Source organism: Micromesistius poutassou, assembly GCF_964030765.1.
Source record: "Micromesistius poutassou genome assembly, chromosome: 11".
Lineage (NCBI taxonomy): Eukaryota > Metazoa > Chordata > Actinopteri > Gadiformes > Gadidae > Micromesistius > Micromesistius poutassou.
The window spans coordinates 13,558,852-13,583,572 of record NC_140281.1 but is presented as its reverse complement, the minus strand read 5'-3'; the positions used below and the strand labels follow the sequence as shown (position 1 = coordinate 13,583,572).

The 24,721-nt window shown below is 45.4% G+C and overlaps 2 protein-coding genes across 3 annotated transcripts in view; one reads left to right on the top strand and one right to left on the bottom strand.

Annotated features, from left to right (window-relative positions):
* Nucleotides 1–361: 361 nt before the first annotated feature.
* shha (sonic hedgehog signaling molecule a) lies at nt 362–6,213 on the top strand (the record flags this gene model as incomplete). Its single annotated transcript, XM_084475249.1, has 3 exons — nt 362–661; nt 3,571–3,832; nt 5,531–6,213. The coding sequence occupies 3 exons, from the start codon at nt 362–364 to the stop codon at nt 6,211–6,213; spliced, it is 1,245 nt and encodes a 414-aa protein (XP_084331375.1).
* A 4,345-nt stretch (nt 6,214–10,558) lies between these two features.
* The window catches only part of rbm33a (RNA binding motif protein 33a), a 32,346-nt gene continuing 18,183 nt past the window's right edge, over nt 10,559–24,721 (bottom strand). Inside the window, exons 13-19 of one of the 2 annotated variants that reach the window (XM_084475344.1) lie at nt 23,631–24,044; nt 21,089–21,379; nt 19,122–19,886; nt 17,068–17,202; nt 16,730–16,900; nt 15,856–15,944; nt 10,559–15,286 (exon numbers count right to left, since the gene is read on the bottom strand). In XM_084475344.1, coding sequence (XP_084331470.1) covers nt 15,238–15,286; nt 15,856–15,944; nt 16,730–16,900; nt 17,068–17,202; nt 19,122–19,886; nt 21,089–21,379; nt 23,631–24,044 — 1,914 coding nt within the window. In that variant the 3' untranslated portion in view covers nt 10,559–15,237. The remainder of the gene's footprint in view (nt 15,287–15,855; nt 15,945–16,729; nt 16,901–17,067; nt 17,203–19,121; nt 19,887–21,088; nt 21,380–23,630; nt 24,045–24,721) is intronic. The other variant, XM_084475345.1, reaches the window with a different exon arrangement.

Genomic DNA, 24,721 nt, shown 5'->3' with positions numbered 1-24,721 from the left:
CATCGTTTCCGCACCTGCCGCCACGCTACAAGGAGCCTTAGAGGAGGAGAAGGAGCCGTAGAGGAGGAGACAAGGACAACGAGGACCCGCGACATCTGGGAGAGAGACGAGAGAGAGGGAGAGAGGGAGAGAGAGAGAGAGAGAGAGAGAGAGAGAGAGAGAGAGAGAGAGAGAGAGAGAGAGAGAGAGTGTGTGTGTGTGTGTGTGTGTGTGTGTGTGTGAGAGAGAGAGAGAGAGAGAGAGAGAGAGAGAGAGAGAGAGAGAGAGAGAGAGAGAGAGAGAGAGAGAGAGAGAGAGAGAGAGACGCTGAGCCGCCGGTATTCCCACTCAGCCGTCACAACATCACCGACCCGCGGACGCGATGCTCGTGCTGAGCAGAATGCTGCTGGTGGTCCTGGTGTGTCTGGGGCTCGCGTCGCCCGGCGCGGGCTGCGGACCTGGAAGGGGCTACGGGAGGCGGCGACATCCCAAGAAGCTGACGCCTCTCTCGTACAAGCAGTTCATACCGAACGTGGCGGAGAAGACGCTGGGCGCGAGCGGAAGATACGAGGGCAAGATCACGCGCAGCTCGGAGCGCTTCAAGGAGCTCACCCCCAACTACAACACGGACATCATGTTCAAGGACGAGGAGAACACCGGGGCGGACCGCCTCATGACTCAGGTAAACAGCCCGAGCTGGACGCACCATCACTGCGCACCTCCACCTCCTCCACCACCTCCTCCACCACCACCCCATTAGCTTGAGTCTCGTTTAGCGGCTCGCGTGGGTTAAAGTTTAGAGATGATAGAGATGCGTTATGAAATAATAGGATAATGTGGTGGCGGGGTTTAGCGGTGTGTGTGTGTGTGTGTGTGTGTGTGTGTGTGTGTGTGTGTGTGTGTGTGTGTGTGTGTGTGTGTGTGTGTGTGTGTGTGTGTGTGTGTGTGTGCGTCTGCGTGTGCGTGTGCGTGTGTGCGTGTGCGTGTGCGTGTGTGTGTGTGTGTGTGTGTGTGTGTGTGTGTGTGTGTGTGTGTGTGTGTGTTTGAGCATGCGCGCGTGTGTGTGTGTGTGTGTGTGTGTGTGTGTGTGTGTGTGTGTGTGTGTGTGTGTGTGTGTGTGAGTGTGTGAGTGAGGCGGACAGTCGGGATGTTCGCTCGTCTTTACTGTGCGGAATATTTGAAATATTCATGCCGCTCTCTCCTCATGTCTATATTTGTACCGGAGGAGCGACTCTGCTGCCGGTGCCGCCCGCGCGGGACAGGGATGCCGGTGAAACGGAAGGTGTTCAGAACACCATATTGTAACATCCAAGCTTATCCGCTTCTTCAGAGTGTAAAAGAGGAACCCGGGGGGGTTCAGACCTCCTGAGGGTCTGGCCGTGCGCACCGGAGGATGGGAATAGGAACACATGAACATGTGACTAAATCAACATTTTACGGTTGTTAAGGGGTCGGTGTTGGATGCGTGGCTGCATGGTTGATTTTAGTTTTTATTGGTATTTGATGTTACTTGATTTCTCGTGTGTTGGACTCGGAATGGGTCTCCGAGCTTCTCTGATTTCTTGGCGCCCCGGGTGTCATGTCCGCTAAGCAGGGTCTCAGCACTCAGCGCGTGTCAATTATTCAGCGGCTCGCGGTGCCGCGGAGCGAAGCGGCCACCGCCGCGAAGACACGCCGGTTTGAGGGGGGAGGGGGGGAGTGCGCGGCGAGAAGTCCCTCGGTTCGTATACCTCGCGCGATGGGCACGAGCACCGATTAAATATTCACTCCGCCGCGTGCAGTGCTCACCTGCGTGACCCTTCTGCGGTCGCGTGAACCACTGGAGCACGCGCGCACGGGAGCCGACCGCTCCATCGCCTTTTAGAACCACCGCGTGGTGGGAAAGCCCGGAGCACCGGGAGGGAAGTTGTCTGGCACCGGGAGAGACTTTGGCACCGTGCCGGTGGAGACCGTACCCGTCTGAACTCCTGACCTCTGCTGCCGACATATCTGATAATGGATATAGATCTACTATTATGTTATAGATCTATATCTATATATCTATATATATATCTATCTATCTATCTATCTATCTATCTATCTATATATATATATATATAATACCCAGATCTACTTTACATAGGTCGATTATATATATATATATAGATCTATACATATGTCTGTATAATATAGGTCTACCTACTGGGCAATAACTGGCTGTACAGGAGTAATAAACTAGGATATATCTGGTGATATGTTTATCATTACATATTATATTATTATACATTAGGCCTACGTATATGAAGTTATTATACATTCTGTTGTATTCCACAGTGTATTCCACCTCCAGATGTGGTAGTAAGCAGCAGAAAGTTAATTGGTTAAAAGCGATATGTTGTTTTGAGTGACAGGTGTGGTTGTGAATGACAGGTCGCTGTTTTTTTTGCGACACACGACCTGATGAATAAATAAATAATTGAGTCTTTACGGTCCTTGACTCCGACAACGCAGGGTGAGCGCGTGGACTCCTCGGTTCCACATTCTACAAGTGCGTGCGGGATCAGGAGCGTGTCAGGCCCGGCAGGACCGCTGCTGAGCCCGTGATCGATCCTATAGTGTGATCATCCACAGATTGGATTGGATACTATATCCATTCCTGGACGGATAAGGGTCAAAACAGTCCAGAGAATAGCGGGATGTGAGAATGGAGGGAATGTTCTGGATGTTGAAGTGCATCCGTTTGGAAGCTGCAGATGCGCTTCAGTCCCGAAAGAGTAGAGAGAGAGAGAGAGAATAGAGAGATAATAAAGAGAGTTTAGATGGTGATAGAGAGAGAATAGAATGAGATATATTAGAGAGAGAGAATATAGAGAGAGAACAGAGAGAGGTATTAGGCGTGTTGTCCCGGAGAGTAAAGACCAAGCCTCCTCGGACGGGATTTTCTGACCGTAGAGCAGGTGCTGCTGATGCTATGAAGCCGCCTATGAATTATTGAGCCAAAGAAAACACACAGCTTGCCGCGATCAGGCCTCGCGCAATGTTTATGGCCTAATTTATCCTCATGAATATGCAAATGTTTAAATTCTTGCGCTGCGGTGCTTTGGGATGGGAGGCGGGGCTTGCACCTTTCAACCGCCACACATCCGCACGTCCGCGGCCAGTGAAGCGAAGCGGCGACTTATTAATATTTCATAACCGAAAAGCTCTCTCTCTCTCTCTCTCTCTCTCTCTCTCTCTCTCTCTCTCTCTCTCTCCCCGTCCCTTTCTCTCGCTCTTTTGCTCTCTCTCTCCCATCCCTCTGTCTCTCTCTCTCTCCCTGTCTCTGTCGCTCTCTCTCTCTCTCCCCATCCCATTTTCACACTCTCCCAATCCCTCTCTCCCTCTCCCTTGCTCTCTCCTCTCCCTCTCTAGATCTCCCCCTCTCTCCCTATCTCTCTCCCTCTCCCTCCCTATCTCTCCCTCTCTATTCCCTCTCCCTCTCTCTCCCTCTCGCTCACCCTCTCTCAGAACGCATCCATTCCACATCCTCCGACGCGCCTCAATAAAAAAAGCATCATATCTATAGATAAGTATAGAATATAACCTATCCTTTCCCTCTCTGTTCCCCGACAGAGGTGTAAAGACAAGCTGAACTCCCTCGCCATCTCGGTGATGAACCAGTGGCCGGGGTTGAAGCTGCGGGTGACGGAGGGCTGGGATGAGGACGGCCACCACTTCGAGGAGTCCCTACACTACGAGGGCCGCGCGGTGGACATCACCACGTCCGACCGCGACAAGAGCAAGTACGGCACGCTGTCCCGCCTGGCGGTGGAGGCGGGCTTCGACTGGGTCTATTATGAGTCCAAAGCCCACATCCACTGCTCCGTGAAAGCAGGTAAGAGCACCCATGCATATCATGATATATATCAATACATAAACATATGTCTTATTAAACAATGCCCACATTCAGGAGCACAAACACAATGGTCTGTGTATATATATATATATAAACATGTATGCATGTGTGTGTGTGTGTGTGTGTGTGTGTGTGTGTGTGTGTGTGTGTGTGTGTGTGTTAACGTATTTATTATCATAGAATTGAACCACAAATAACGGAAATAATAAAAACGTAGGCCTATCAAAAAAAAAAATATATGTATATATTAAAACAAATTATTTGTAGATATGTTTTATATATATATATATATAGGATCGAATAAAGATGATAATAGGCCTCATATTATAATAATATTAATAAGATCATATTTAGGCCTTAACCATAATCGAAAAAGGACATTGATCAAGTGAATAATTAATTATTAAGTATTTTGTTAGGCTTAATAGTTAGTGGGGTGTGGTAGTTCTGTAGGCCTAGTTATTGTATAGAATGAATATGCAACCATATTTACACGTAAAAAAAAAACGGCGGTTTTTAACGAATGAAAAGCCGGAAAACGAAATAAATGTCACACTATAAGAAAATAAGTCCGACGCGTGGAATTATAATATTTGAACTTAAGAATAATATATCATAATTATTCATTTCGATGTTATAATAGAAAGAAGTGTTCAGACTATAGTGTTGAGTCGCAGGTGTCTTATGATGGTATATCGCCCCACTCTGACTCTTCCAGGTAATACCAAACATATAAATGCACACGTTATTAAAGTATAACACTTAACATGGGATCTTTGTAGAAAATATTGCTTTGAGGTATTGGGTCACTATTTATCAAAGAACTGTTGATAGGAGTTCCCATTTTAAATAGGCTACGTTTTTAATCGCTGTTTAATTAATTCAGTTAATACTTTAAGGGTCGATTTTCCCTGGATTAAACAGTCCTTAAAACAACCATTGTCCCTCGTGAACGTCCACTCAGAGAGTCTGCCTCCTCCGTCCTCGTGAAGAACCTCAGTGCGCGTCAAATCCCCACGTTCTGATTCCACGCACACTTTAGTTAAGATGCGTGTCATGGGGGTCACGTGGACAAAGTTCAGCTCGTTCAGACCAAATCTGTTTTTCCACTCCTCACCCTATTTCATGCTCGGGAATGCTCAATGAAGATTAAAGGCGCACCGCCCACCCACTCACACACCCATACACAAACACACACGCACCCGCACGGAACACACAAACGAGCGCGCGCGGGGGCTCCCGGAGACAGGAATGCGGAGGGCAGCGCAGAGACAAGGGGACGAGGAGAGGAGCAGAGGGGCTGAGGGGCATATTGAAAGTATTTAAAGAGTCTGGGCTCCTCATTTAAATTCTAATCTAGCGAAAGCTTTGCAAAAGGCCCGCGCTGCGCAAACAGCCTCGCTCCTTGTCCGCGCGCCCCGGCGCCTCGTTTGTGTGACTTGTCACATGGAGGATTGTGTGCACCTGAGCAAACAGCGTGGCTGGGAACCGAGTGGCTTTTGAATAACAAAGCCCTCATTTTATTGGTTTTTAATTAAGATTTGACGAGCCAAGGCGAGGCTCCAATACGCATCCAAGTGGCTTCAGCACCGTGCGAAAAGCATACGGCGGCCCCCAGAGGGCAAACAACACGACGCGCCATTCAGCCGCTAACCGCCTCATCTTTTATCCCCACAGAAAACTCAGTGGCGGCAAAATCCGGGGGCTGTTTCCCGGGCTTGGCGTCCGTGTCCCTCGCCGACGGTGGCCGGAAGTACGTCAGAGACCTCACGCCAGGGGACAGTGTGCTGGCGGTGGACGACCAGGGGACTCTGACGGTCACGGACTTCATCATGTTCCTGGACAAGGACTCGGCCACCACGAGACTCTTCTACGTCATCGAAACGGAGACCGGCGAGCGGCTCACGCTGACGGCGGCGCACCTGCTCTTCGTGGAGAGCAACGCGACGGACGCGCGCGGCCAGATGACGGCGATGTTCGCGAGCGCCGTGACCGCGGGCCAGAAGGTGTTCGTGGTGCACGAGCCCCACGACGTCCTCACACCTGTGACCGTTAAGAGGATTTACCGGCAGGAGCACGAGGGCTCATTCGCCCCGCTGACGGCGCACGGCTCCCTAGTGGTGGACCACGTGCTCGCGTCGTGCTACGCCGTCGTCGAAGACCAACAGCTCGCGCACTGGGCCTTCGCGCCCGTGCGCTTCTCCTATTGGCTGTCCGGGCTGCTTCACCTGCACGTGAAGGGCGCCGCCGCGCACGCGGACGGCGTGCACTGGTACTCAGACGTCATGTACCGGCTGGGGAGGTGGGTGCTGAACGAGCACGCGATGCACCCGCTGGGGGTGTCGAGACCCTCGAGCTGAGCGGGGGGACAGAGACCTCGCGGAAGCTGGGATATTTATTTGTAAGACTTGACGAGACGTGTCCCTTCATCGAGATGAACGGAGCCTTAAAAAGTTTTCTTTGAATAATTTATTCTCATGTGAACTGAAGCCGGGCGCGCGCACACGTGGACAGAGCAGCGGCGTCGCCGGCGCGTTGTGCATAATCTATTTTTGTATATCAACTACAACTGTTCCCACATGTTCTCCCGCACGTCCGCAGCTGACTGTTATATTTTAGGAAGATCTCGGAGCTCGACTGCGCCGCGGTTGATAAATTATATTTTTATACAGAATTGTAAATTAGATTTTGACAGATCGTTACCGAATCACATTTCGTTATTTGAAATAGTGTAAAATATGAGAATATATTTTAATTTAAGTACAGTAGTTGGGTACTGCTCTGTTTATTATTAAGAATTTATTATTTTGTGTTTTTTCCTGCTTCTCTTCTTCTTCTTCTGAAAAACTATGAAATGCACATTCTGACAGTTCAGTAACCGTAAACGTAGAACATAAAGCGTTTTGTTGAATAAATTAATGAGTAACTCCTGTAAATTTACTAAAATGTATTTTTCTTTTCATATTTTGTAATAGGGAGATAGTTTTATAGAGACGACAGTGTGGGGGGAGGGGGCGACGTGTCAAAATGTCTAGAGTTTATTATTTATATGTTTATTACAAAATGAGATAAAGAAAATATTCAAACTTGCAGTTCGTACATGTTTTTGTCTCTCAGGAAATCCACCATGACTATAAAATATACATCTAAACCGAAACAGGTGTTTTTGGAAATGTATTTCCTGATCTACTTATCCCTTAACTTAAAGGGATCCTATTCTAACCAAATAGCTATTATCTCCACAATCATCAGACCTAGTGTAAATTTCCCATTTAATAAGCTCTTATGTATCCCACGCATCTTCGGTCGGAGATACACTAGAAAATAAAAGTTCCATTTAGGAATGGGGATTTGGCGTCTGAGCGGACAGCAGCGGCCCCAGTGTTTGATGGCGGGAACTAAACGGAGGATTCCTGCTTTGAAGCGCCTGTTGCAGGCCCGTGAAATTTCGAGTCTCTCCGTTAAATTAAACAAAGTTTGCTCTAAGTAAATAGGCCTAACTTGAGAAAAATGTTGCAGACAGATTAAACAGGAGTGTGTGCGTGCTATAGTTCACATCTCACCCACGGGCTCTTGGAAGGCCTACACGGTGGGAACTGTAAGAACGTGTAGACACAGTGGATTCTAATTGCAGCTGTTAATAATATAGGCTATTTGTGAGAAGGACTTCACAACTGCATTCACGTTTATCTATTGGTAAACGCCGACGAAGCAGCTGTAATTTAAAACAATGATTTATAAAGAGCCATAGTTGGTAGGGTAGTGATTAGGGAAACGAACCATCGCCTGATTAAACTTTATACGAGCCTTTGTACTCGCCGAGGCGGATTAAATTGGTCGCGAGCGACATCTAGCGGCCAACAGTTGGTTTCGCAGGGTGGTCTGCGTTACAGCTTGTAGCCTGAAATTCACTCAAAAAAACAATTTGAAGATTCAAACTTTGCAATTTGGACCAGTAGTCCTACTTTAGAGGGGCTTGCTGCAGACAACTGTATCCACCACCAAGTTATTGTATATAGAAGATCGAATATACAATATAAACACACACACACACACACACACACACACACACACACACACACACACACACACACACACACACACACACACACACACACACACACACACACACACACACACACACACACACACACACACACACACACTAAAAGGACAGCAGATGTTCGGCCTCAGAAATAAAGTTTGCCTAACTGGTGCAGCGAGCTATTGGGCAGGGCTGTATAAAAGGCAATATAATATCACAGGGTCGTTTGAACTATAATCTGTTGGTTAAATACAATTAGGCTGTTGGACATCATCATCATTCAAATATCACTTAATATAATTCATAAAATATAACTTCTTTAATATTACATAACAGAGTAGTCATACTAGATTATAAATATCAATCTTAAACTAGCCCTACTGGTGTATAACATCATGAATATCATTCATAAAGTAGTCCTTCTAGAGTATAACATGAATATCATTCATAAAGTAGTCCTACAAGAGTATAACATGAATAACATTCATAAAGTATTCCTACAAGAGTATAACATGAATATCATTCAGAAAGTAATCCTACTAGAGTATAACATCAAGAATATCACTCATAAAGTAGTCCTACTGGGATATAACATCATGAATATCATTCATAAAGTAGTCCTACTAGAGTTAAGATCAAGAATTAATTCATAAAGTAGTCCTACTACAGTATAACACCATGCATATCATTCCTAAAGTAGTCCTAGGGTATAACATCATGCATATCATTGATAAAGTAGTCCTACTGAGGTATAACACCATACATCTCATTCATAAAGTAGTCCTACTGAGGTATAACACCATACATCTCATTCATAAAGTAGGCCTACTGAGGTATAACACCATGCATCTCATTCATAAAGTAGGCCTACTGGGGTATAACACCATGCATATCATTCATAAAGTAGGCCTACTGAGGTATAACACCGTGCATCTCATTCATAAAGTAGTCCTACTGAGGTATAACACCATGCATCTCATTCATAAAGTAGGCCTACTGGGGTATAACACCATGCATATCATTCATAAAGTAGTCATACGGGGGTATAACATCAACAATATCATTCATAATGGGGTTTGACAGCGGACCCAGCGGTCGGGTCGGGGCTCGGCGGGGTGTTGCAACACGACCAGGAATTCCACTTCCTGGAGAGCGGCGGTTTCCACATTGTGTTTGGTTGTTGATATTGTGAGATGGAAACTCCGGGAGGACAAAGCGCCCCGTCTCCCCAGCTCTCATGACCCGGGCCCGGGGTACAAAGAGCATTCCATCGGCAGGTAAACACCGCCCTGCTAATCCCTATAGCGGCCTCCACGCCGCCCCAGCCCAAGAAACGGCTTTTTACAAACCCTTGACATCTGCAAACATGGAGAGTCTGGAGCTCTGGAAACTAAACACAAACCCGACGTTTCGAGGCCCGTTCCCCCCTCGCCCCTTCTCCCTCCCCTCAGAGCGCCTGTCGCAACAAACCCTGCTTCAATAACCCCCGCCTCAAGGCCTAGTGACGACTTAGTTTGATCTAAAACCAATTTAATCTAGGCAAAAGCAATCTAGAGACATCATGTTTAATCTAGAAAGTAGTTTTATCTAGACTAGGTCAATGTGACGCAGTTTCATCTTGACTAGTTTCGTCTATTTACGCCTACATCAAAACAACCAGTTTCATTTAAACCCGTTTAATCAAATACAAGCGTAATCTCGAAATAGTTAGATAAATAAATAAAAAATAGTTAGATTAAATCAATTTAACTTAAAGAGTACCTTGATCCAAAGACAATTTTCATCTAACCCAGTTTAATCTAAACTAGATTAATTTAAACCTGTTGAATCTAGCAATAGTTTAATCCAAAATATTTTTTTAATCTTGAACAGTTTCCTCCAATCCAGTGTAATCAAAAGACCAGTTGAATCTGGACTTAGAAAAAACAATTGTTGTGGTTTTATCTTATAACCACTTTAATCAATCATCTAATTTCATCTAAAGACTAGTTTCATTTAAACTGGTTTCATCTACATTTTATCTTAAACTGGTTTCATCTACATTTTATCTTAAACTAACGTCATCAAGCCCAGCGTCATGTGTGTAAAATATTTTTTTTTCTGTTTTTATCAGATGAAGAATATACATTAGGTTTGAGCTGAACAGGCTGACTATATGCAATCATTATGTTTGAATATCTAAGGTTCGTTTGATATGCCACGTGACAACTTTTGGATGAACTAAAGATCCTGCCCTCTAACGATTAGATACGTTGATTGATTAGATATGTTGACTGATGTGATATCAGAGGCCTTACACAGATCAGACGTGTATTGAACACAGTTGGCCACACTTTACTGCACAAGTCTTTTACAGAAAACCTTTTGTTCCTAAAGCCCACGTGTCCCAGCCTGCCACTGAAAAAAAAAAAAAAAAAAACACATTCAGAAGGAGAAGCAGTTCAATAAAGACTGCGGGATAGTCCCAGCTGAAAGGTTCTGGGTTCGATTCCCAATGTCCACAGCCTAGCATTCTAGATCAAGATGAGCCCTAACCACTACTTGCTCCTCAATCACATGGCTCTGAATTCATTGTAAGGCACTTTGGATGAATGTGTCTGCTCAATGACTACATAATAGGGAACAATTTTTTCCATGAATGAAAGGACGGACAAAAGGACTGTCTTCAAAAGTTTATTTAGACAAATATCTTGTAGCGATGGTCAACATTTAAACACGTTTCTGTAGTTTGGATCGATCACATGGACATGATTGATGACACAATACAGAAGTAGAAATAGTAACATTTGTAAACATATGGATCTTTGAAACATACGTCATATTAAGCATTGACATCTCAAGACAGTACAAGATAGTGCATAGATACAGGACAGGTTCAAAAGGTCCACGTGTGGACTAGTCATTTGTTTGCTTCATTCTTGATTTTAGAGCACAACAGGTAGTGTCTTTTTTTACACCCAAAAAGGCAAAGTAGCTGCTTTGATTCAGGGAGTGCCTTTATTTTGAAAGCATCTGCTGTGTGAGCGATGTTCCCCTCTGAGAGGAGCCGCCGTCTGATTGGCTAAAACAATCCAGGAAGAGAACCTGCTGGAGGGAGGGGTTAAGGGTTAATCCCATTGGCAACAGCCGGCCTGTGATTGGTCACTGTCAAAGGGAGGGTGTAACAGCAGAAGAATTAAGCAAAAATAATTCAGTACAGATACATAGCATACATACTAGTATATAGTACACATTAAAGAATATAGTGCACATACTAGTATATATACAATACACTATAGTACTAGCAGTTAACAAAAGTATTATAAACACTCTTAAACTAGTATTTAACACACCCAAGTATTTAGCATATATACTTCAGTTAACATTGTATTACATGCTAGTATAGTATATGCCATAGTACATACTAGTATAGTACACACCATAGTACATTAGATAATTCCATACAATATTAGTTTAGTTTATACTGAAGTCTTTAAGCACTTTAATAAAGTACATAGTACGCTATTGTATACCAGAATAGTTTATAGTCCATTCTAGGATACAATATCCCAGCTTGGCATATTATGTTAGGATGTATTACCCTTGTATGCACTATGGTGTTTAACCCACTATACAGCAGTATTGACTAGTATGTACTACAATATATACTGGACTGCAGTATTCCCAGTAAGAACGTGTTCTCCTCCCAGCGATCTGGAGAATTTAAAAGGTAAAGGTTTCATGAACAGCAAACACAGGAACACTACATTAAGGGAAGGAAATTCGGAAAATACATAAGTTAAGGTAAGTTAGAATAAGGTGAGGTGGACAAATAAGGTATGAGGAAAGGTAAGCAAGGCAATAAGGTAGATTGAAAGGTAAGGTAGTATACGGCAAGGTTAGGTAGGGCGCTAAGGTAAGAGGAAAGGTAGGTTAAGTGATACGGTAAAGGAAGTTAGGGAAAAGGTAAGGTAATGTGCTCAGGTAAGGTATGGTAGTCAAGGAAGTTTATAAAGTAAGGTAGGTAAGGGAGGGACTAAAGATTAGGAAATCAACTTAAAAGGGGACGGCCATGCTGGGCTAATTTAAAATATAAAAGTATTACTCCAAACACGTGTTGTGAACAAATTGTTATCTGTAAGATCAACTCAGATTCTGTGGAAAGGAATCTCAGAAAAGTAATTGGTCCGAATCACATCAGTGACCTAATGGTCCGTCTTTCAGGAGGAAACTGAGTTGGTGTTGAAGACCATGATTTTTGCACAACACGCATATGAAGCAGTACATTTAGTTTAGAAAATGTTAGAAAAAATAGTTTTGCTTGAAGTGCCGCTTAAAAATGAAGTTAGTGAGGGAAATGGCTCCACCCAGCGACAACTGGACCTGGAGGGGAAACAGAGTTAATCTGGACCTGTAAGGAAATACTTAAACACACGTTCTGCCGTCGGAACCTGTTGAGATGGAGAAGTGGGAGTTTAGGGTTAGGTGTTGTGTGTGTGTGTGTGTAAAACAAAGTCAGAACTTCATACCATGAATAACATAGCACCAGTAATAACCATGAGGCTGTTATAGAAACACAATCAAAACTCTTGGAAGTGTAAACTTTGGAAATCCCAAATATTCTCATACCTTTAAACAACAACGATCATTATTTAAAAAAGACCCATGGGACTTGAGATTAATACTAACTGTATAATAAAATCCACGTCTTAAAGTTAAGGTACCAAGAGGTCCAATATGAACCGGTTCTGAATGACGAGACAGTGTGAATAACCGATAACTCACCAGTTACAAACACTAGTTATACTTAACTAAACCATCGTCTATAATAACTTAACATAAGTCAGCATTAACATTGTCGGCATGGCCGATACCGGTACGCACTCCTTAGGAGCGACCCAAATAAAGAACTACGGGAACCATGTTTCTGGAAACAACAACTTCATCCGTATGAGTTCAACTCAAAAACATGGAAAGAAAAGTACAAAAAAAACAAACATGGAACACATTAGCACCCGGGAACCACAACCTTCAACCTGCTAGCTCCACGCTGGCGACGGCTCTACGTCTATGTAGTTGTAGAGCTCTATGTACCTCTACAGAGTTAATGAACTCTAAAGACCTAGATATTCTACAGGTCCATATATCCTGAGGCTCTATGTACTGGCTAACTGGCTATACCACTTAAAATGATATCCGAGTATAAATTCTCTATGTAAGATAAGGAAAACTACGGGTATTTAAAAAGTCATAAAAAGAGTGAATTCTACAGGATTGTCGTAAAGTGCAGATGACCATGTTCATCCTAAACAGGAAGTTAGAACAGGTCAGAGTGACAACTTCCTGTATTTCAAGAACATATTATGGAGCTGACTTAAAAGGACTAGAAAACGATTTTGGTTTGCAGAGTGGCAAATAATGTGGGACAAATCACAAATGGCACAATTCAACGGTATTCCCCTCTGAGCTAACCGCTACCAACCGTTGATCTTGTTAAAAACAACTGGTAACTGGGATCCTGTGGACCATCAGTGGTTTGTAAAAAAATGTTAATACTGAGATTTAGTGCAACGTAAATGTGTCAAATGTTAAAAAATAAAAAACTACTAGAACACATCCTCCTCACACAACAAACACACGATTTCAGAACATCGGACATCACTGGCGTCACATACCTCAGTGTCAACGGTATATCGGCCATATTTTATTTTTCCCATAAAACGTTTTTTCAAATACCTTCAACAGAAACAACGATCAGATCTCAGCTGTTGGTTTTTACAAGTCAACTCCAATCAGATGATTTCCCGCTGGAAACCGCATCATACTCATACATATATATACACACACACACACACACAATGAAAACAGCTCATTTTGTGTACGTAGACTCGTTAATGTGACTAGGGTTGAGTTGATGTACATGATCTGGACCAGGTAATGGCTGCCCCCTCTCGCTGGCTAAAGGATGGGCTGAGTACTGGCTAGAGCAGAACGGACACAAAGAGCATTATCTCCACCTCCAATCATATCTAGAAGAGCAGCTGATAACAGCCGACAACAAATTATGTGGGAAACGCACAGCGATGTTTTGACAAACATTAAAGTTGTTCGGTTCTCTCTTCATGTATCTTGGAGGGCTAATAAAGAAATGTAGTCATAGAAAGTGGACACGTAGCCACACATTAAGTAGACGAGTTTGGGCATGCAATATGCTGATTAGTGCTATCAGAGTTATATTCAAGAATGTTTTAAACTTCACCAAATCAGTCTAGGACATTTATTTTGAAATTATTTTATGGATTTATTAAAGGGCTCCAAACTTAAGGGTTTTTTGAAAGATAAAAATAAACATAGTTTTCCGCCTGGTATTAGAGTTGGAGGATGTTTAAGGGGTAAGATTATTATGGCATCATGTAATCTGGGACCAAACAAAGGCAACGTGTCATGTTCGCCTGTTAATCCAAGTCCCATTGAGAAGGTTGAGCAACTAAAGACCTAATTATTAAAATGTGTACGAGCTCGCCTTAGTTATACTTTAAATTAATGAAATAGAAAGGAGCTACTCCAAATAAAGACTTAACTTCTAAAAATATTAAGATTTTTCAATCATCACAAAAACAAAATTTTCTAATTCTTATTCCACAGATAAAATAATATTGTAGTTCAGTGATAGTTAAAGTTCTGTTGGGTAATGGCCATTTCTTATGGATTCACGTGGAAATTAATAATAAAGCCACCAGTTCCAGATTATTTGTGTAGCGTAAACTAATGCCAGCACTATGTCTCCCAATAGAGGGCGCTATGCAACAAAAAATATGGCGAAAAGCAACCAATACCTACTGAAAAAAACAAAATAAAGTGTGCAATACTTAATGTACACTGCCCTCTAAAGGAAGAAAAATACACTGCAAACAAAAAGTGCAGACAGGAGTCACTAGATGGCACTGTTCTCCCAGGCTACCAACACCAAGATGAACGCTTTGCACTCCGCCAACAACCTCCCTCCAGCTACAGGTTAGAGTCCGATCTGCTCATTATCGACATGTTTTATCCGTTAATGTGTTTAATCTGCTCTTAACATGTTATATCTGTTATGCACATGGTTTATCTGTGGAGGGGAGCAACCACTATCTGACCAGTCCTTAATGAGTGTCCCTAGTACTGACAGTACATCACAGTAGAGTCCCAATGTTTATAAGCCATAAACCTGGCCTTGGTTTCAGTCTGTCTCTGTTCTGTCCAAGACCCCAGCAAGGTCAGGGATTGACTGAGCCCAGCTAGAGTAGAGCATGGGAACTGTCCACATCACAATGACTTCTTCTTCCCAACGTCTTCTGATTGGAGGGCTAGGGTTCTCTCCTCATCCGTCAATCAACGACACGTCAATGTGGGACAAATCAATCATGTGCCTGTGTGACAGCAGTGGTATGGTCATGGTACAGTAAGGGTATGGTCATGATCACCATTAACACCATGCAAGCTGGCTTCTCTCAGACCAACTGACCTGCTAGCTTTAGCGTGTATAGCAATCTTGCACTATGGAGCAGCTTATCACTAGGCTATTGTATGTCTGTAAATCGCTATCTATAGTGTGTATATTCCAAATGTGTACCTACTCACAGCTGGCTGTCTAGTCTGTGCATAAGTGTAGCACGTTATCATTGTAGCACGTATCTATCTTGTAGTGTGGACCAGCAAACGGCTAGCTCGTCGGTGTGTCATATGCATATGTATAACTTGTAGTGTGGAGGCCATCAGTTAGGCTAGCATGTGTATCTGCAACATCTGCAATGTGTAAATCTGCAATGGTCAAGCTAGCAGCTAGGCTAGCGTGTGTATATCTTTAGTGTACTGGCTTACAGCTAGGCTAGAATGGGTATATCTTTAGCATGCAGGCTAGCAGCTAGGCTAGATTGAGTATAGCTTTAGAGTGCAGGCTAAAAGCCATGCTAATGTGTGCTTTTCTTCAGGGTCCTACCTGTTGAAGCTCTTCTGGAAGCTGGATGCGTGCTGGGGGTTGGCGAACTTGGCCAGGGCCTTCCTCTGCTGTGGGAGCATCTTGAACATCTGCAGGGGTAACACACACACACACACACACACACACACACACACACACACACACACACACACACACACACACACACACACACACACACACACACACACACACACACACACACACACACACACACACACACACCAAGCTGAGCACCAGGCGTCAACACCATGGGAATTGGGTTTAAAGATAGGGTTGGGTTTAGAGAGTAGGCCTTCACAGGTAGGGTTGGGTTAAAAAGGTTAGTGTTTACAAGTCGGGTTGGGTTAAAAAGGATAGTGTTTACAAGTCGGGTTGGATTTAAAGGTAAGGTTTGGTTTAGTGGTTAGGGATTAGAGGTAGGGTTGGGTTTAGAAGTTAGGATTTAGAAGTAGGGTTGTGTTAAAGGCTAGGGATTAGAGGTAGGGTTGGTGTTGCAGGTTAGGGATTAGAGGTAGGGTTGTGTTAAAGGCTAGGGATTAGAGGTAGGGTTGCGTTTAGAGGTTAGGGATTAGAGGCACGGTTAGGTTTAGAGGTTAGGGATTAGAGCTAGGGTTGGGTTTAAAGAGTAACGATTAGAGGTAGGGTTGTGTTAAAGGCTAGGGATTAGAGGTAGGGTTGTGTTAAAGGCTAGGGATTAGAGGTAGGGTTGTGTTAAAGAGTAACGATTAGAGGTAGGGTTGTGTTAAAGGCTAGGGATTAGAGGTAGGGTTGTGTTTAGAGGTAGGGTTGGATTTAGAGGTTAGGGTCTAGAGGTAGGGTAGGTTTTAAGGTTGGTTGGCTGGCTGGGGTTTTTATGCCGTGCTGGGTGTTGTACCTGGATGGGTCCGATAGAGTGCAGCAGGTTTCTGAGCTGGGCGTCGGTGGTAGACGAGGAGAGGCCCTCGATGGACACGGTGCAGGCCTGGCTCTCCATCCCCTGCTGGGCCGGGGCGGCTCTCCCACGACCAGGACCCCACCTGGCTCGACCACGCCCGGCCACCATCACCTAGAGAGAGAGTGTCTCATTCATGCATCCAGTAGGGTCGTACCATCTACTCTAGGCAACATGTTTAAACAGTTTCAGGCAGTAGTTGTGCCTCTGCAGAGTTGGGTCTGGAAACCCTTATTAGGGCCTCACGTGGTTGATGATGACCGACCTAGGTGATGACCTACCCTATTGGCTCCGCCCCCACGGCCGGGTTGCATTGCCATGGCGCCGGCGTGCATCACCTTCCTGTGGGCCCCCTGGGTGAGGGAGGGGATGGTCAGGGGCTCGGGGCTGCCTGGGGGCTCTGAACCCCGGCCATGCTGCGGAGGAGAGGAGAGGAGACACGGTTCAATCATCACTTCACCTGATGGAGTTAACACACAGGTGACACCGCGCAACAGACAGCTGAGATTGTGATACGCTATCCTGGCCACAACCCTAAATACCTAAACAGTTGTTTGTGCGCCTCTACGCATATGGATGTGTATCTCTATGCATGTTTCTATGTGTGTGTATGCGTGCGTGCGTATAGATCTGTGTGTGTGTGCGCGCGTGTGTATTTAACAAGGCGGTGGTCTTGTTATCAGATGAAGTGTCGAAGGCTCGGCGGACTTGAAGGTCGCCCGACGTCCTCTGGCGACGAGATGCGACAGATCAATACAGAGGAAGAGGAGCACCACACACACACCCACTCTCAGCTCCCAGAACCACCGCCCCCCCCCGACCGCTAAACGGATTAATCTTCCTATAGAAATCACCACCGCTGATTGCATCCATCACACGCTAAACTGCATCCCAACGGCTGCAGCCCCCATCCAACAGCGGCGGATGGAAATATCAGGAGCCAGAGAATAATCCTCTGGGTATAGTGCGTCTAACCCAGGTATTAATGCAGGTATTAACACCACACTGACGCCAGGTATTAATATAGGTATTAACACCACACAGCCACCAGATGAGCCATTACACATGCTTAGATCCACTCCGCTCACACCTGGCAGAGGACTGGAGGGAGGCAGTCAAGGACAGAGAGAGAGATGTGTGATGGAGAGAATAGAGAACTGATAACATTCTCCCGCTGCAGGTGATGACAGCAGAACAATGAGCGGGAGAGCGTCTCCGCACCACTGGTTGTCCCCCCCCCCCACAACTGACATGTGATTACCTCTATCTCGGCGGAGACGTGTGTGCCAATCCTCGGGGAAGGTCACGGAGAAGAGCCGCTCACGCGCCGACACGCTATCGCATCTTGGCAACACGCAAACCAACCCGTTAATATCCACCGCGACACACGCGCCTTTTGTGCTCCGTCAATAGAGATTAGGGTGTAATTAGGGCTGAAGCTGTCCCTTGCCGGATCACACTTCATAACTATCACACACGCTTTCCTGGTGTTCATTTCCCACAATGCACTGCTTTCCCACATATATACATCCACCTCTGACCCGTTATCTACCAGCTTTCTATATATCCCACATTAAAAAGTACTATCCATGCATTTCATTATTACGTCCTCCTCATTCAAGCTTTGGTGAACATTTCATGGCAAACGATGCACTTTATCCAAAAACCAAGTACTTCTTTTATTTATTTTAATGGCTGCAAAAGAGTGGAAGATTTGAGCTGTCCAATCAAGCTCAAGTTCTTCCTGTCCTGACCAACAACTTAACCATCCACATTTACACCAGCACGCCCACCACCAGAAAGGTTAGTGTGAGTGGTGCATGGTTGAGACGTGTCTAGGTATCTCCCTAATAACACTGTTGTACCTTAAGAGATGACACCACTTTAAAGAGCAGCGATGAAGCGGGAAACCTTACCTCTAAATGTCACATGCTCCCTTTACTAACTACAACCCTTAAACCTGAAAAACACTGAAGCTGCTATATGGATCACTCGTGGAACAGCGACAGATGTCCTCCCAAGCCGTCAGTCTTATAGGTTACTGAGATCTCTCTCTCTGGGTGGATAAATACACCAGACACTAGGGCCTGCACTGACATTTACCAACCAAAACGTTTTGCTGGTGCCACTGGTCTGACTGGTGGCTTTGTTAGTAAAGCTATGGCGGGAGGAGAAGAGGGAGATGGACATGAGGAGGAAATGAAGAAAGAGGAAGGAGTACATCAGAGATCAGAGATGAGAGAGGAGAGGAAGAGAGGGGAAAGGAAGGGAAGAGAGGAAAGGTGAGGTAGAGAAGGGAGAGGAATGGCGACAGGAAAGGAGAAGGAGTGCTTACTGCTCCCGGTAGTTTGACGATGCGGACCTTTTCTGGGAGCTGTTGCTCGTCTTCAGCCAGACTCCTGCTACGCTGCATCACTGTTCTCTTCACTCCTACTTTAGGCCCCATAGCCAGGGACTGGAGTGGACTGGGTCCAGCCGCTGACACACCCTGGATGGGCATGATCCTCTGAGGTGGCTGGGGCTGCTGGAAGGACTGGGCGCTGTTCCTCCTCTGTGGTATCTGTTGGGGTGGTGGTTGTTGTTGTTGTTGCTGCTGTTGTTGTTGTTGTTGTTGGATCTGTCTCTGTGAGTTGGGACCAGCACCGCCCATACCAGTCTGGAGGCGGGGCCTGACCGGCGTGCGTAGCTGGGGGACCTGCAGGACACCGTTGGGGGGAAAGCCTTGGCCTGGGTTTGGGGGGAAGACTGGGCCCTGGTGGGGGGGGAAGACTGGGCCCTGGTTGGGGGGCACATGCACCTGCTGCTGCTGCTGCTTGAAAGGGAACTGTCTCTGGGCCTGCGGCGGGGCTATCTGCTGCTGTGGAGGGCCTTGGTACTGACCCTGGATCAGAGCCTGGTTCTGACCCGGGGCCTGGTCGGGGTTCTGTCCAGGGAGCTGGGCGGGGCTCTGGGCATTGAGGCGGTCCAGGAGCTCCTTCTTGCGGACGCCCGCCTGCATCTGCCTCCTGATCTCCTTCCTCCTCAGAATCTGCTCCCTCAGACACTTCTGTTCCTCGATCTTCATCCTGTACTGCCTCGTCTCCTCATCTTCCTCGGGGTCCTGAGACACAGGACACCATGTGTTCTTAGACACACTTGGACAATGCTACATGCCAAGATACTGCTGGACACACAAAGACACTGCAACATATGCTAAGATACTGCTGGACACACTAATGCCGCTTTTCCACCGACAGTATCAGCTCGACTCGACTCCAGGCGCGTTTCCATCTAAAAAAGTACCTCTTCAATGTGGGCGGGTCGTAGAAAAGAACCTCTCCACCATGGGCGGGTCGTCATTAGGTTTTAATCACGGGTTCCCGGGAAATCTGAATCTGATCAAGACTATTTCCTGATTCCCGGGAAAGGTTATGATGGGAAATAAAATAAAATAAAAAGTGCAATGACTGCGCGTCTATTGTTGTCATACAGTAACATTGATGGAGGCGAAACTCGAGCCCTAGGAAAGGAACGACACTAAAACGAAACAGCGAAACGCTGATCCTCCGGAGCCGGTCCGTGGACTCCAGCCACGCCGGACACACACAACCAAGCGCAGCCTAACTCTAGCCCCGGGAAAGGAGCGACACACACGGCGAAACGCTGATCAGTGTCCCCCTCGGGAGCGGGTTTGTGGACTCCAACCACGCCGGACACAACTTAACTTAAGAGTGATTATTCCCATTTACAGCCGCTGGCCAATCAGTTACCAGCAGCCTGTTTACGTCACACAAAAGTACCTACTCCGCTCGCTTGGAACCTCGACGGAGGTAGTACTAAAAAAAAGTACCCGGTACTAGGTACCAGGTACTTTTTTTGCCAATGGAAACGCAAAAAAGGCGTGGCGAGTCGAGTCAAGCTGGTACTGGCGGTGGAAAAGCGGCATAAGACACTGTTATACATGCCAAGATACTGCTGGACACACAAAGACACTGCAACATATGCTAAGATACTGCTGGACACACTAAGACAGTTATACATGCCAAGATACTGCTGGACACACAAAGACACTGCAACATATGCCAAGATACTGCAAGACATGGCTTTACATGCCAACAGTACAGCTAGACACTAAGAAACTGTTATATATGTGAATATACTGCTAGACACAGAGGCATTGCTTTACAAATGTTAACAGTAACACATCAGTAAACATGCCAACAAGACACCTACAGATTCTTTAGGACAGCGCTAGAAACTCTAGCCTCCGTCCATTGAGTTGAGCTGTGCCCTCAGTCTCAGACATACATCTTCATCACTGACCTGTGGGACCTCCTTCCTGACCACCGTTCTGCCCATGGAAGCAGGGTCTCCTGTTGCCAAACCTACGGGAGGCCTGCCCCTCCCTAGGCCCACGACCGCGGCTGCCGGTCGGGGCCCTGGCGTCGCCCTGGCAACTGGCCTGATGTTGGAGCCAGGGACGGGGCCGGGCCGGTTGAAGTTGCCGGCGGTGCTAGTGGTGGTGATGTTGTTGCCAGGGGCAACGGGGAGCTCTCGCAGGTTGCTGTTGCGCTGCGGCAGGATCTGCATGTGTTGTTTTCCAGTGGGGGTGTTCTGTGGAGACATAGCTCAGTCAGGTAACAGACTCACAACTACCACAGCTCACAGTGAGATAACAGACTCACAACTACCACAGCTCACAGTGAGATAACAGACTCACAACTACCACAGCTCACAGTGAGATAACAGACTCACAACTACCACAGCTCACAGTGAGATAACAGACTCACAACTACCACAGCTCACAGTGAGATAACAGACTCACAACTACCACAGCTAAGTGAGATAACAGACTCACAACTACCACAGCTCACAGCCAGGTAACAGACACAACTACCCCAGCTCACAGTGAGATAACAGAATACAACTACTATCTACTAGATCAGTGTTTTTCCACCTGTGATATGCCTTTAACTGATGGTTCGCAAGGGTACTGCAGGTGATACATGCGTTTTTTTCTTTTGTAATATTCATTTATGATAGCATAAGAATTACATAGATCATTGCAAATGAATACAAAAAAAATATTGTTAGGTAAATATTTTCTTATGGCTTAGTATTAGAAGTGCCAACCATTTTGCATTCCATTTGCAATTTTTTCCATGATATTTTGTATTCATTTGTGTAAATAAACACACCAAGCATAAGCAGAGTTTCTGACAATTCCTCCCACTGGCCATGGCCTTGCAGTAATAATTGTACACACACACACACACACACACACACGTGTATTAATCAAATTCTTAGTGTTTGCACATGAGGTGGTCCGCGAAATGGTCTTGAAGACAATTGAGTTGTACACCTTAAGTTTTGTAAACACTGTTCTAGATTTTGTATGTTTGCCAATACATCTTCTCCACGAATTAGCATGTTAATTTATTCTCCTTGAATCAGCCCCAGAAACAGCATGGGCACCCCCTAAAGCGCTGGTTACACTTCTACAACTGCGTAATGCGCTATCCAACTGCGTAACCACGGAGACCCCTCGAGCCCTCATAGTTCTCCATCGTGGTGCCGGATACGCAATACAATTTCCCGCCCAATCAGTAGGTAATAAGTAAGTAATTCCGGAAATGATGTTTTTAGAGGACCAATCGCAGCCCTTGCCATCTCTGTTGTCGCTTGACGGAGTGACGGACACTTAAAAAATATTTCATGCAGCCGGAGACGACGGAGATGCTCTCCGACAGGCTTTCCGGCGACGTAGAGGGCTCTCCGTAACCAACGTACAGCACTTTACGCAGGAGTAAAAATTAGGCTTAAGTGGTTAGCAGAGATATCTGCAAATAAGTGTTTTCCTGTCTAACCAGATTCAAACGAATTGTTTGATTTAAAAGTCATGATTGTGAGCTCAAAAGGGGGGTTCGCCGAGTTAGTCACTTCAATTGACACCCAGTTAGAGTAGCTTACAGCCTACTTAATGCATCACTAAAAGGTTACCCTCCGAGTTGACTACTAAGCCAGAAGCAGCTGATATTATAGTCGCTGCAATGGAGCATTACAGGTAGCCTAACAATCACAGTGCTGAAAATGGTGCAGAATGATCTGTGTGTTTGAGAAAAAATGATCTGTGTGTCGAGAAAAAAATACTAGCACTACTAGGGGTGGGAATCTCTTTGCACCTCACGATTTGATTCAGAGGTTGTTTTTTTATGTACATTTCCATGCAAGATTTTCAAAAATATATATGTATACATCCGAGTTTGCTACTCAAGTTTGCTAATCACTTCCTATTTGTGCGATGATCATTAAAGACAATCAACAGATTAATTACCTTATCCAATATTTTATATTAGATAAAGTCGGTTATCTGTGCAGAGAACCCGCAGGCAGAAAGGAGTTTTCTGTAGCACTCAGCAGCAGGCGAACAAATTGAATAAAAAAAATAATAAATGTATTTTATTATTTTTTAATCAAATTTGTTTCTGATTATAAATTTTTCTGCATTGAGACGGAATCATTCTGAGAGAATCACGATGCATCGAAGAATCGATTATTTTTCCCAACCCTAAGCACCACTATTCTGAACACATTATAAATCTTTGGAAAATAACTAACTCTGCAAGTCAATGGAAGCGGCTAACAAAAAAGCACACATACCCAGCGAACCCCCCTTCTAGACACACACACAATGTAAATTTGAATAACAATTAGTTTGACTCTGCATACGCCAATTTACAGATATCCCGGAGTATCCCTTCAATCATCTCCAGAGTTAGCATGCTAATATCTTTGATGAATTATCTCCAGAGTTAGCATGGTCTCATCAGTATAAGCCCACAGGGTTAGCTTGCAAGTAGCTCACCATGTGCTGCCTGGGCGGGCCGTTGCGCTGTGGGGGGTTCTGGTGGCGGGGCGTCATCTGGCGGGGGCCGCCCTGGAAGGGGTTCTGACCCTGGTGAATCATGGGACGATGGTCACTCAGAGCTAGCTGATGCTGCTGCTGCTGCTGCTGCTGGTGGTGCTGTTGGTGGTGATGCTGCTGCTGTTGTTGATGCTGCTGTTGTTGATGATTATGTTGCTGTTGTTGGTGATGGTGCTGTTGGTGGTGGTGATGGTGGGGGGGGAGGTCTTGTCTGTGCTGCTGCTGCTGCTGTTGTTGTTGGTGGTTCTGCTGCTGCTGCTGTTGATGGTGGTGCTGGGACTGGTGGTGTTGTGACTGGTGGTGCTGGGGTGGGTGGGAGGCCATGTGGTCATGGTGGGACAGCTGCATGACACCCTGAAAGACCAGAAAGAACGTACGCAACACACATGAACACAATGTCAACATACAAACAACATACAGACATACCAACAAAAACACACCAACATAACAAACAGCTACAATGCATACATCAGAATATAACACGACAACAAACCAACAAACATCCCAACAAAAAAAGTACACCAACAACACATGCGTTGCTGAAACATTGTGTGCATGGCTCTTTCTAAAGGAGATCTGCATAACATTAACCTCCATCTGTGTCCTCATTTAGCCGCATAGTAAGAGTAACAACTATCACCACTAGGGGGAGCTCTTGCCTATGCCTATTGCCTGCTTTCCTTCAGCTCGTTAGCATAAACGTCAGGCTGACACCAACCAATATAAACCACTCTCATTTATTTATATGTGCATTACTCTCTCTCCACCATTTTAATAATCTAAAGCAGTGAATTTCATGAATTCACAATAAAACAGAGCCTGGCTCTTTTTCATCTGAAGGCTGCACACACGCTACAAGACACTAGACCTGATCGACAACAGCGGAAATATAATTTGATAGAGAACAGATTTTACAATTCACGCAGCACGCTCTGAAACCAAACAATAAAATAAACAGAAGAACCCTGAGAACACCACATAGTCCAAACAAAATAACCCAGAGGCTGATACATCAGCCCTACTCTTGGACA